The sequence below is a fragment of the Panthera tigris genome, chromosome A3 (genome assembly GCF_018350195.1).
Source record: "Panthera tigris isolate Pti1 chromosome A3, P.tigris_Pti1_mat1.1, whole genome shotgun sequence".
NCBI lineage: Eukaryota > Metazoa > Chordata > Mammalia > Carnivora > Felidae > Panthera > Panthera tigris.
Window position 1 is genome coordinate 88,834,587 of NC_056662.1, and position 14,075 is coordinate 88,848,661.

Genomic DNA, 14,075 nt, shown 5'->3' on the forward strand with positions numbered 1-14,075 from the left:
CACATGGGGCTGTGACCTCAGCTCCTCTCTCAGGGGTGACTGGCTGAAATCTGCACTGGAAAAGGGGTCCAGAAGGCCCCAAGCCTGTGCTCCTGACTCAGGAAGCAGGCAGCCCCAAGACTTCAGCCAAACAGGAACCCCTGAAGTCCCAGCCCTGAGCAGGAAGAGTGAACACAGCAGGACTGGGGAGGGGTGGAGGAGAGGGAAATGGCAGGGAGGGATCGGAAAGGCAGCTGGGGGAGTTGAAATATGCAGATGGAGAGATGTGCGTGTGTGCGAATGCCTGGAGAAAGGAAAGACCCGGAGCCTCGGGAAGGAGGGAGCCTGGGGAGCGGCCTCAGGAACCACTGGGGAGGATGTAGTCTGAACCCCTACCCGGCTGGGACCCCACCTGGCTGGAAGGCGAACTCCAGGGCTAGGGATGCAGGGCTGAGGGAAGAGAGCCATTGCACCTGCCTCTGAGTTGGTGGGATTATGGGGAGGATGGATCTCCCAGCCCAGGGACTAAGACCATCTTCCTCCTCAGGAGGGTAGAGCTGGAGTGTGAGCCCTCAGCCCAAGGGAAGGGGCAGTGGAGAGTGAGGGGAAGGGGTGTGTGTGTGGGAGGGGTGCACACCCTCCGTGCTCTGGGTCGGGGGTGGTGGCTCCTCTGCTTCAGACTTGAGACTCTCTCCCTTTTGGTCTCAGAGACAGGGACACCCGGACAAGCTGGGCTCCCACCTCTCTTATGCCAGCAGGAAACCTGGGGACCTTGTCCCCGAGTGCTCCTCCCAAGCAGGCAGGGCTGAGGCCAGAGGCAGAGCCAGCGGGCCCCAGCCATGGCACCACCACACCCGCCCCGCGACAGCTTGTCTCCCTGCAGCCTCCCCGCCACCACCGCACACTCCCTCAGCACTTGGAGCAGTCTTAGTTTGCACTCCATTAATTTGCAAGTAGGCTGCTTTGTAAGTGTTCTTTTGTCTTCTTCCCCTGGCTGTCCTGACTCTCTCACCCAACTGGGCTCCCCCACCAGCCTTCTGGGCAGAGGCCCCGCTGCTAGCACCCCTGCGTGTGGAAGGCTGCAGGGTGCATGCTGGAGCCCCTGCAAAGGCTCCTAGCCCACAAGGTGGTGAAGCGGGCAGTGCCAGCATTCCCTGGGTGGGAGACCGCGGCCGAGGGACTCTCTCCTCCACTAGCCAGGCCTGAAAGTGCTGGAGCAGGAACCCGGATTCCGTTTTCCTACCAGGAGCCTCAGCTGCCACTGCTGTGCGGCTCGGCCCCTCCTACCACACAGTCCTGGGGTTACCCGACAGATCTGAGGTTAGTAAGTCCTTGAGGGCACAAACTGGGTCTAGATATTGCTGAGGGATCCTGGGCTGGACTCTTTCTCCTCCCCAGGGACCCTCTCAGGAACTTCAGAAAAGGACCCACCAAACACAAGGCTGCCAGAACCAAATGGCCTCCCTGTCTCCGCCTCCCTGACAGACTCAGGCTCAGCTCTGAGCTGAGCCAGGCACACAGCCTCTGCGCAGATCCTAGGCCGGGAGGTTCAGAACCAGAACAATCCCACCCAACTTCCCAAAGCTATTTAAATCCCCAAACCAATGGGACACTAACCATCACTCCACTCCACTCCACTTTCTGCAAACCCAGCTCAGATACCAACTAGAAAGGCATCACAGATGTTTCCCCAGAAAATTCCAGGCCTGGGGTTCAGTAGCTTTGAAGACTGAAGCCCTGCCTTCCTCATTTGCCTGGTGGTCTCCTTGTGTGTACTTGCGGTCACCATTCACGAGGCAGCTACATACACAAGGGCCAGGGGCACCAAAGCTATTGCTCTCCCAAGATCTGTTTCTTTTTGCAACTCCCATACAAGATTGATTTTCTTGAATCCTAGTGCTCAACACGCCACACCCCTGCTCAGTTGCCCCCCACGACTCCCCCTCTTCCATGGTGAGGAAGGGATCATCTCTTTGGCTGGACACAGGACCCCTGATCAGCTGGCCCCAACAAGCACACTTTGCTTCTGTCTGGTTAGACTCCTCAATTTCCCGCACAAAAGACCCACACCTTGTCCAGAAAGCCTGCCTTCCACAGAAGTCCTACCCTGCTCTCAGAGTCAGCTGCAGCCCTTCTCCTATGGACCAGCCTTCCCTGCTGATGGGCCCATAGTGCTCCCCCCGCCCCCCCTCAAGGTCACCTTGGGCCCATTTACATACTGCCCAGCCCCACCTGCAGCTGACTTGTGTACGGGTCATGGCCATCTCTTTTATCAAAATACAGGCTTCCTGAGACCAGAACCCCACATCTGCTCCTCTCCTGTCTCCATGCAGGGCAAGACCCAAAGACATGTGGATTATGCGATGTGATCTGAAGACCCAAGGCAGCCTGTGTGGGAGGAAGAGCCAGCATTGCGGCTGTGCTCCTGGGCCACTCCTGCCTCTGTCGTTTCCTATTGGAGAACTATAGGCAGATGGTATAACCTCTTTTCGCCTTGCTTTCTTCATCTGTGAAAAGGAAATGTTACACTTACCTCACCATACTGTTGTGATGGTTAAATGAGATCATTCATTCAACAAACACTAAGCATCTACTACGTGCCAGCAACCGTGCTGGATGCTGTGCAGGGCAATAAATGACACGCGTTTACTCGCCTCCACGGAGATTGTATTCTAGTGGGCCAGACAGATGATAGACAACGAGATAAAGTCTGCGATGTCTCTAGGTGCTATGAATAAAAATAAGGCAATGGACAGAAAAGGGAGTAATGGTGCTGTTACCTCGATGGGGTGGTCAGGGAGGGACTCTTTGAGAAGATGGCGTCGGGGCAGAGACCTGGCTGGGAGAGGACTGGCACTCAGGACACGCTTAATAAATGTTAGCTGTTATTACAATTCAAATGGTGGGAATAGGAAGGTCCCTAAACTGATCTAGAGCCCCAGGTAGGGTGTCCCCAAGCCTGTCTTTATGCCCTGAGGCATCCCCTCCTAGGCTAGGCCACCAGGAGAGTGGGAGTGGTCACTGCCTCCCTCGTACTTGCGCGAGCTCGGGGTCTGCACCTCCAGACTCGTATTCACCTTGCTGCCCCCACTTAGAGCCCTTCTCTGCTCCTTGCCATCCTCCCAGACTCACACTCATCCTCAGAGCCTGCCCAAGCCTGCGTGAAGGTCAGCTCTGGCTCCTCCCTTTGTCCCCTCAGCCTGCTCTTCCGGCAGCATGTCTGTCTTCACAATTCAACGTCCTGCTCATTAATTATAGGATCACTCTATCGTTGCTCATATTGCTGTGTTCCCTTATGTCTTTATAAGATTTGTCATGGCAAATATGTGTTCTCAGAACACGCTTCTGCAGAAGGCAGGGAGGTTAGTACTATCTGTATTTTAAAAATGAGAAACTGAGGCTCAGTGAGGTATTGAGTTGCTTCAGGGTGGATGCCTGAATAGGGTGGCCCTGCCCCCAAATCTAGTCTTCCTACCACAATCCTCAGACTCTTTTCACAACCGGTCCTGCACTGTGCACCAACAGAGCACATGTACGCACACACGTGTGCACACACACACACACACCCCCCAGAACTGTCAGCTCCTCAGGACAGGGCCAGTGTTGTCCATCTGGACATCCTTCCTAGCACCTAGCGCAGGGTCCTGCAGAATAGAAGTCCGTGAACGTTCACGGCACGATTCCAGTAACACTGCCCAGGAGTGTCTGAACAAACGGGCAAGGTGGGCTGCCAGCCACTTCTGTCCCCTGCCCTGGGCCAGCTGGTTCCTCTTCTCTCGCACCCTCCTCCCCAGCGGTGGCCCCTCTCTCCTGGCTGCCCCAACTCACTTCTCCAGCATGGACATGACGATCGGGGGGAGCACCAGGATGGGCATGGGGAGGACCACTCGTGTCAGCGCCGTCTCGAGCAGGGCCTGAGGGGCAAGCAGAGGCTGTGGTGAGCAGAGCTCCCAGGGGGTGGGGGAGAGCCACCTGGCGGTGAACCCCTCCCCTGGAGCCTCTAGGTGTGTGTACTGCTGCTAAGCACATCTGGCTGGCTGGAATAATTCATGGAATTGCTCACAAAGCCTTATTCCAAACAACAGAAAAAAGCCACCCCCATCTTCCCACCACACACATTTGAAAAGAGCAGATCCCTGTCACCTGCCACATGTGGGGGAGGGGTGGCAACACAGAAGCGGCCCCAGGAAGGGGCCTGTGCCCGGGGAGGTGCCTCGGTGGCAGGAGCAGGGGCTGGGGAGGAAGCATATGGAGGACTCGAGATGCTCTAAAAACAAAGCAGGAGCTGGAAGGACCAGAGCAAACAGCTGGGGCCTGCTGAGCCGCGTGAGGCTCTCGGTGCTGAAGGAGGACAGAAATTCTGGGATTTACTTCTTTTTTCTTTTTGACACCCCCTAAAGACAAAAATTTCAAAGATTCTGCCTCTCCTGGCTCTGGATGAGAGCCTTTCTTAGTGACGAGAGGTCAGCTTTGCGAGCGGGAAATGCTTCTGCTGAGTGTCTGCTGTGTCTCCATATGGGATTAACTGGGTCCTTGCTCTGAGGGCTCCCCTGGGATTCCTGGGGAGGCAGGGCATGGTGAAGGCAACAGCTCAGAGGCAGTTCTGCACTCTGATGGTCACTGTGGGGAGTTCCTTCAAGGCTTGGGCTCCTGGCCCTCAGAGAAGTGCTGAAGAATGCTCACAGCTCATAAGCCCTGGGAGCCTTCCCCTAGACAGCAAGGGTGAGGGGTTCCTTGCTGTTTGCATCATGAGGAGAGTTACCGTAGTCGGCTCCCTCTCGGCACATCAGGGGAAACACTAGGGTTGCATGGGAGGATGGGGTTGGGTAGGAAACTGAGGCCAAATCCCCTTCGATGATGGATAGGTTCAGGGCTGAAAATGTCTTCCAGGAAACTAGGTCTGTCATGATCAGCCTCTGGAAGGCCTGGGAGAAGGTTCCTCCAGTCTTCTGAACAGGTGTGGGAATGATGGGGGGCCCAGCGCCTGCACAAGAACCCGAGGGTACAGTGCCGGCACCGGCACCCCCAGGCCCTCTGCCCCTCACAAGCCTTGGATGGGCACTCATGTTCTCTGAGACCAGTGGGGAGGGGAGGGCTGGGACAAGGAAAGGGTTCTTCCCACCTCAGAGGATTATAGAGAAGGCCTCACTGACGGAGGTGAGGCTTGGGGCCCATTGGGAAAGCTGATAAGGGACAGCGGCTGGAGAGGAGGAGAATGCTCAGGTACTCACAGCAGACCCTCCATGCCATCACTCAGGCTAGAGCAACACCGGCCACTAATCACCACTAGGATGAAGGCTGGGAAAGCATGGGGAGATACACAAGCCAACTGGAATTTTCTAAAAAATTCCAGTTGCTGAAGTAGGTGAGGCTGATGAAATGAGAGGTGAAAGATGGCCTTCTTGCAGCAAGATATTCTTTCCCCAAAGCCCCACCTCAGCCACACTCGGTCCCCAGGGAGGTGCCACCTGCAGAAGTGCCCATTAGCACAGAACCACGAACTACCCGCTCCCATACTTCCTCTTCTTGCCCAGGAGGCTCTGAAAGCCCAGAGAGCAGGGCTCTAGGTCCCAGGGTGGGGGAAAGAAAGCTCTGGGGGGGGGGTCTCCTCTGCCCTTTCCAATTAACAGATCAGAGAAGCCAGGTCCTGAGGGGCTGGGACAAGAGATGGGATGTCTTACAGTGGTGACGAGAGGGGGGATGGAGAGAAGGACTGTTCAGGGACAGGCATGGCTGGGGCCAGACCTGGAGGCCCTGGGCTCATGCAGAAGGGAGGCAGGGTGGGACAAGGAAGGCAGACCAAGAAGACAAAGCAAAGGCACTATGCACAGAAGCCCCTGAGGAACAAAACCCTCTCCCTGTCGCTGGCCTCTCCACTGGCCCCCTGAGCCTCCGGATGACCCACATGTCTGGCTGCAATCTTGGAGGAGCCCACGAGGTTGCCATCACCATCCAGGACATCGATCCCTTCCTCCAGCTCCCCGTACCGCATCAGGACCACGTTGCAGATGTTGGCACTGGCTGGAGAGAGAAAGAGGGGAGCAGGGGGGCAGGAGTAAGAGGGGAGGATGCCATTCTAGCTGGTGGGGCAAAGCCACCGGGATGCACCCAAGCCTCCCTGTCCCAAGCAGCAACAGTCCTGAGTTAAGGGCCAAGTCTGCGTTCAAATGTGGTGAGTGAAGGTGTGGTTCTGCTGCCCATCTGCCCATCAGCCTGCTGAGGGATTTGGGAGCCCTTGATGGCCTGGTGAGCAAAGGTGGAAAATAACCTACATGAGAAGAGGAAGGGGGCAGTGCTCAGGAGCTAGAGAGCAGAGCTATCAAGGGATAGCTGCTTTCCTTTCCTCGGGGGTGGGCCTGGCAAGCAGGCGAAGTGAGTGCCCCTCTGGGAGGGCTCCCTGGCTTGAAGACACCTCACCAGTGCCTGATGTTCCATCACCAGCAACTTAACCCCTCGGTCTGCCTTTCCGGGCGTGTTCTCGAAATGGCAGCCCCCTACCTTCAGCCCTTTGCTCCTCAGAGTGAATCGGGTTCCCAGAGATCCGCTTCTCTGACTGCAGGTGCCAGAGCAGGCGGGAACCTCAGCACTCACCCAGCGCCGCCCCCTCATCATATGGATGGAACAGTGAGGCTCAGGGGAGGGGGGTGACTTATCTGAGGTCACACAGCAAAGTGGGACAGAGCTAATCCTTTGGGTGCCCCGGAGATGGGCGGGTTCGGGGATAGGGGGCAGGGGTGGGTCAGGGGGAGCTAAAGGCCGACCTTCTCACTTCACATGGTTGGGTTCCCTCCCTTGGCTAGGAGATCATGACAGACCTAGGCTGAGGGGAGGGTTCCTGGCTCCTCCGTTAGACACCAGATACCAGCATTTGGGGGCCACCCATCAGCTGGTGACTAGCCCCAGGAGTGTCCCTCTGCTCCTCTCGCCTGGAACTCGTGGAGCTGGACCTGGGCCTGGGGCAGGGCTGGTGTGGTGCTGACCTTGCCTGACCTCCTCCAACCCTGTTCCGGGATAAAACTGGGGGGACTTGAGGGTGGTGGGCGGGTGGGGAGTGGGGGGTGACAAATGTAGAGGCCGCCTGCTTCACTCCTCCCCCAAAAGCGCCTTGCTGTGTTTAAAGTTTTAATTTTTGCTAATTAATGTCAATTAATTTTGTATAATGAGTGTTTAATTTTGGGGAGTGTGTGAGCCTGGGAGCGACTGCAGTTCTGGGCTGTGAACGCTGATTAGCATCAACACCTGCTGCTTCCCCACTCCCTCCAGTGGGGGGGCACTAGGGTTTGGGGAGCCGCAGGGCTGCAGGGCCTAGTGGGCAGGTGCAGTGGGAGGAGGACCACAGATGCTCCTGGTGCCCGAGCCAAGGCTGGGGAGCCGGCGGTGAGGGCGCTTGCAGCTGGGGGACGGGGTTCTGCAGGTGAGGGGCGGCTTGAGACCCTGGGGGTCTCTGAGCCTCAGTCTCTTGTTTCAATAAAGTGGGGAGGTGGAATAAACAGAGGGAAAGACCGAGAGGCTCTGCAGTCTTTGGAGAAGAAAAGCAGGAGACCAAATACAGTTTTAACATGTATTTACAGCACATATGCCATCTCTGAGGAGCTCTCGTGTTTCCACACGACTCTCAGGCACAGTGGTAACCACGGGCAGACCTCTTCTGCACTGGGTCCCTCCTGTCATCACAGCAGGCACGCTCACCTGACTTACACAGCCAGGGGCGATCTTGTGGACCTTTGGCGAGCTTTGGAGACATTTCTGATTATCGCAACCTGGGGCTGGGGGGTGCTGTCATCTAGTGGGTATTGACCAGAGGTACGCTAAACATCCTACAATGCACGGCCTCCACAGCACGGAAGTATCCGGGCAAAAATGTCAGTAGTGTTGACGTTAGGAAACCCTTGTCTTACACACACGTCCAGAGATTGACAGTAGTAGGAAGGTGAATCTGAGGTAAAGGAGAAGTTGGGAGCCTGGCTCTGGGGCCAGCTGGGCTTGAGTTATAGTCCTGGCTCTGAATCTCCCCCTCCTGACCTCCAGAGGTGAGCTCCTGCCAGCCTTGGACCCTCCCAGGGTTCAGGTCCCAGAATGGTCCCCAGAGTGGCCTCGGGAAGCGGACACCTGGCCTGTGTGTTAGTGACATGCCCTCTAGTGGCGGCAGGAATACTCTGCACCCCTCACACCTCTGGGGCTACCAGGCTCCTCAGTTCCCAGGAGACCCACAAAACCACTGGAGAGGATCTTGGGGTTTTCTGCCCTGAAAGGAATCTATCTCTGCCCTCTGAGAACCCCTTACACCACTGCCACGGCACCACTACACCACCGCCACCACGGCGGTAAAGGCAAGGCCAAAGGAATGTGGTCCAGGCAAGCAGCATCTGCCTGAAGTCAGGAGCCACCGGCTCACTCTGCAACCGGAAGCGGCCGCCCTTACCAGCCTTCCCCAGATATAAGAAGAGGTGCTGCGCTCAGCCTCTCTATGGGATCTCTGGGCACCGGCTGAGCTCACATAGATGTCAGCTTCTGCACCCACTCCCCCACTAGGTTAGGGGAAGCCAGGGACTGCTGAGACATCTCTAGCCCCGTGCTGTGTGTGTGCCCAGGCAGAGGAGACAAAGACAAGAGTATTTGGAGGCGGTGGTCAACCAGCTCCAGGCTCATGGTGGCATCTGCTTGCTCGCTGCAATTTCCAAATGTAAAATGAAGCCACGGCAGATAGAGCAGGACTTCGGTTCAAACACAAAACCACTTGGCATGAAACATAAAGCAGGAAAAGAAGTGAAAACCCAGTGTCCCTCCCCTCAGACAGCCCCGCCAGGACAGTTTGGGCACGATAAAGCTCTCTCCTTATCTAAGCTGCCTGGATGGGAAAAAAGGGAAAACCCTGAAAGCCACCCTAAAATGGTGGCACCCCCAGGCTCCTCCCTCAGAACGCCCACACTTCTCACTGCCTACTCAACTGGCACACGCCCTGTAATATCTTCAGTTGGTGCATTTATTGAGCACCCACTGTATACACAGGTTACTAGCCATTCTCATCTTTGAGCAATGAGAACACCAAATGAAATTCAGTGATTTCATTTCCATGATCTCGTCCAGAACTTCCATTTCTGCCGCATTCCTTTCAAGCCTCCCTGGTCCCTCCCATCCCACTCTTGGCAAGTCCAGCTCCCAAGTCATGAGCACTGAGAGCCTAAGCAAATGAAAAAGAGAGAGAGAGAAAGAGAGACCAAACCGTAGGCCATGGGTCTTCTTTCTAGCACACCAGCAAGATCTATTATTGACAGTATCAGCAGGTTAATTAAGCAGTCTGTTAGTGATAATGTTAAGAAAGCTGGCACATTTTCAACTCAGATTGACACCATTCAAGACTCAGGCATAACTGACATTGGAGAAGCTATGCTAAGAGATGTCATGGGATTAGAGAGAGAGAGAGAGAGAGAGGAGAGAGGGAGAGAGAGGGGGAGAGATCGCTTCACGCTGATGGCAAGCTCAGTGTCAAGTCCCAGGGAAAATATGCGCTTGACTGCTGCAGATGTTCTCACATCAGACCCATCGTGATGCAAAATCATGCAGATTGTGAACAGCTAATGAAGCACCCTGTGTAAAAGGGACAGCATGGGGAAGAAGAGCAGTAGACAGAAAGGCAAATGTGCAAAAAAAGTTCTCCAAAAGACGACTATGGGGGAGTGTGCCTCTGATCTAGCACAGGAACAGACACATAGATCAATGGGGTTAATAGTCCAGAAACACACCCACCTGTAGGGGAAATGAGTTTGCAGGAAAGCAGTTCTATCAACTCACAGGAAAGGACCATTCAAACACGAAGGTGAAGCAATGGGCTATTGGGCTATTCATTTGGGGAAAACAACATATCTTAACTCCTTGGCTCTAAGATGGATTCCCCCATGTTTTAATGTTTTAAAAATCCCAGTGGGCCTTACAACGGACGTCGGGGTGGGGGAGAGGAACCCTTACCTGCTCCCCACCACAACTGCCTGTGCGTGTGTGAACTTTGCCACGTGGGGAGGTTCGTTCAAGTGTCACCTCAGCTACCCAGAGCAGTCTGCACAGAATTTGAACTTAAACTTAGATTCCTAATTGTTGCCTAAAACATCTTTTTAGAACTTACACTATAATGGAGCACGGACATGAAAAGTTATTGTACATGCAGAAGATCGTCTGCCAGATACCAGGCAATGCAATTAAAGGCAGCAGAAATTGCCAAACCATAGATAGCTACCCTAAAGAAATGCTTGCCCATATGCACAAAGAGACATTTACAAGGATGTTAATTATAGCACTGTTTGTAAGAGCAAATAATTAGAAACAACCTAAATGTCCACCATTAGGGAACTCACATGGGAAGATCTCCAAAACAAACTTCTATGAAAAAATGCTACCGAGTTGTGTACAGGATGATTTACTATATGTAAAACCCCATAATTGGTACACACGCACTGTGTGCCCATAAACCCACAGGTAATGTTTTAGAAGGTTCACACCTCACACAGTGATTTCCTTGGGAAGGGACCTAAATTTAGGAATTAGGGGTTGTTGAAAGACTTCCACTTTTTTTTTTTACCCTGTTTTTCTAAATACCATTTGAATTTTTACAATGAGAATAGAATCATGCTTTACTTGTCTAAAAAGTGAAAAGAAATTGCCAAACTTCCTAAAGTGGATCATAAAAATTTGACAGCCAGCAGGGATCGGTGCGACCTACTCACCGTTCCCACACTTCGGTATCTGTATGTGAGGAACTTCCTAAAGAAGCTGATTAACTTCAGGAATAGTTTTTCCTTAAAGTAAAGGAAAAAAATGAAACCACAAGTATAAAACCAACTAGGAAATGCAGACAAAAAATTCGCAAATTCTTTTACATGCTTTCAAAGCATACTGTCGGTTTTAAAGTGGCCAAAAGGGTCAAGATTACAAGCAGGGTTACAAAAAACAGTGGTGGGCGTGACCCTGTGTTTAACAACCGATGTCCAAAAGAGAAGTGGAAAAAATGAGGAAGGCTCAGACTCAAACTCTGTGACATCGAAGAAAGTGACTTGGATTGAATGTGTAGTGAAGGCTTGTTTATTCCTCCACACGAACAGAAAATACAGTCCTTTCCTCTTCGGAAAGGCTATTACATTAATGCCCCTATAACTGAGGCATCTGAGCACTGAGAAATACGGCAGTCAATATCTATGAATCATATTATAAGAAATGGGAAACTGAGAAAATGTATTCTATGTGACAAAGAGCGGCTACTACTCATCAATAGAAGGTCATGGTGACTGACGCCCAATAACTATTCTACCCCCAGAGGATTAGTCTTAACTAGTTGTGATAATCCTTCCCTTGCCAGTGATTGATTGAGGAAGGGACATGTGGCCAACCCTAGCCAATGACAGATGTCTGCAGGGGACTTCTGGGAAAGGTCTCCTCTCATCCAAGAAGCGGCGGCAGGGAGAGCCTCCTGTCCTCTGGGCAGTGGTGGGTCTGAATGTGGTGCTTGGAGTTGCTGTTACCATTTTAGGACATGAAAGGGGCTAGCCCGCAAATGAAGCCCCCGGCAGAGCACAGAGGTGGAAGGAAGGGCCATGGGTGCCTCACTCGGCACTCGCCCTTTGTGAAGTAATACATTCATTTTTTTTTATTTAAAAAAATTTTGGGGGGCACCTGGGTGGCTCAGTTAGTTGAGCGTCCAACTTCGGCTCAGGTCACGATCTCACATTTCACGAGTTCGAGCCCCGCGTCAGGCTCTGTGCTGACAGCTCAGAGCCTGGAGCCTGCTTCGGATTCTGTGTCTCCCTCTCTCTCTGCCCCTCCCCTGCTTTCACTCTGTCTCTCTCTCTCAAAAATAAATATTAAAATTAAAAAAATTTTTTTTAAGTTTACTTATTTATTTTGAGAGACACAGAGACAGCACGAGGGAGAGAGGGAGACAGAGCCAAGCAGGCTCCACACTGTCAGTGCAGAGCCCGATGTGGGGCTCGACTCACGAAACCTGTAAGATCATGACCTGAGCAGAAATTAAGAGTCAGACGCTTAACTGAGCCACCCAGGTGCCCCAGTAATACATTCATTTATTAATTCAGCCAGTTTGAGTCTGGTACTTTGGGGCAAAACCATTCATAAAATGTATAAAGAGCTTTAACAGTTATTAAGAGAAAGATAGTCATTGAAATCACCCCAAAAATATTCGAGTAGGAGTTCATAAAAGAAATAGTAAAAATTCAATGAACACGAACTCAATCTTATTAATAGTCAAAGATAGATTTTTTTATCTAAAGAAAAATCAATCTGGCAGGAGTTCTTTGGATGTTTTGGAGACTAATCCTCATTGGTTAAATGGCTTACAAATAGTGTGTGGCTTGTTTTCTTACTTTGTAGATGGAGTCTTCTGGCATATACTGTAACATGTACTCAAATAAGCAATCCTTTCCCCTCTGGTATATACTTTTTGTGTCATTGAGAAACTCTATCCTTCCCCAGTGTTCATTTATATTTTTTTCTAGAAGACTTAACATTTTACTTTTCACATTTAGGTCTTAATCTATCCGGAATTTATTTTTGTGTATAGTATGCAATAGGGATCTCCTTCTTTTCTCTCCATTCTATTTGAAAACCCAAATGCCCAATACAGTCAAGAAAATATTCTCAATCACCCTGGGAATTGGAAAAATGCAAATTAAAGTGAGAAAAGAACCATTTCAGATGAACAAAAAATTTTCAAGACTGATAACACCAAATGTTGAAGAGGATGTAGGGAAACAAAAATTTAAGCTTTGCAGGTAGGAGAAAAGAGCCGGTATGCTCATTTGGCAATATCTAGCAAAGCTAGGTATGTGCACGCCCTCTGACGTGGCCATTCTATTTCTAGATTGGTGACTGTCAACACTGGTTGCATGACTGAAACCAAATCTGAAGTAGGGTCCAGATCTGTGCATTTTTAAAAGCCCCTGCCCCCTGCCCCCCCACCAGGTGGCTGTTTGAAAACCTCTGCCCTGGAGAAGCTCCCAGTCACGGGCACAGAGACACATGTGTGTATAAGGTTGTTCAGTGCAGTACTATCAGGGTTGGTAAAAAGGATAAGTTGAGATTTTATGACTGCCCTGCAAAGGTGTCTAAAACTTACTGAGGTTAAAATGCAGTTTACAGAACGGTATACATGGTATGATCTCATTTGTATTAAATATATATTTATATATGCATATTTATATTATAGATTAAATAGAGATTGCCGCATCTTTAGAGGCTTACTTGAATTTGGAGGGATATACACAAACTTACTTTGGAGAGAGAAGTAGGGTTGTTTAACTTCATAAAGCAATCATATACTATCAGGAAAATAATAGAACCATTTTTATTAAAAAAAAAAAAAAAAAAGCATGACTGTGGTAGCCAGGAGACTTGAGCTCCCATTTGGGTCCAGACTGACATTGGACAAAGCTTTCCCCACACTACTTCCTCTGTCTCCTTCCTATTTTGTGGGTTATATGTGCACACAGTGAACAATTCAAATCTCATAGAAGGGTAAATAACAAAATCAGTCTCCTTCCAACCCTTGACTCTTAGCTTCCCCTTGACCCTCCCCAGAGACAACACTCTAGCCAGGTTCTCATGTCTCTGCCAGATACGGTCTATGTATTTACTAGTGGACACGTATGTACATCACGACCTGAAACACACATACACACACACTCATGCGAATCACACCAGAACACAGCCCCATCCCTGCCTTTAGAGGAGGGATGATTATCAAATAGGGATGGATACCTTAATATTTGCTTCATTTCACGATATTCCCCAATATTCCACCTGAAAAGCATTGCTATATGACACAGTTTTCTTTTAAATAGCTTGAGAATTTGGGGAGAGGTTCACAACCCATACTAAAGTGTCACAAACTCAGGACTGGGAATTTGGGGATTGAAAAATCAGCCTGTAAATAGGTGTAGGCTGACTCTCAAGCTCAGGATCTCTTAATAAAAGATTCCTGCTAACACATTCGTCTGGAAAACTCCCTTTTATCACAGCTGCTTCCTAGCTTGAAATTCTTCAGCGGTTGGTTCCCTGTTAACCATAAGATGAAGTCCAACTCTAAGCTAACA

The 14,075-nt window shown here is 51.1% G+C and overlaps 1 protein-coding gene across 11 annotated transcripts in view; it reads right to left on the reverse strand.

Annotated features, from left to right (window-relative positions):
• Positions 1-14,075, reverse strand: part of SFXN5 (sideroflexin 5) — a 116,786-nt gene that overhangs the window by 21,385 nt on the left and 81,326 nt on the right. For 8 of the 11 annotated variants that reach the window (XM_042981721.1, XM_007083431.3, XM_042981724.1 and 5 more), the window contains 2 exons: positions 5,885-6,000; positions 3,808-3,893 (listed from right to left, as the gene is read on the reverse strand). The exons of 1 other annotated variant lie outside the window; for it this stretch is intronic. In XM_042981721.1, coding sequence (XP_042837655.1) covers positions 3,808-3,893; positions 5,885-6,000 — 202 coding nt within the window. The remainder of the gene's footprint in view (positions 1-3,807; positions 3,894-5,884; positions 6,001-14,075) is intronic. 2 more of the 11 variants (XM_042981730.1, XM_042981727.1) reach the window with 1 other exon arrangement.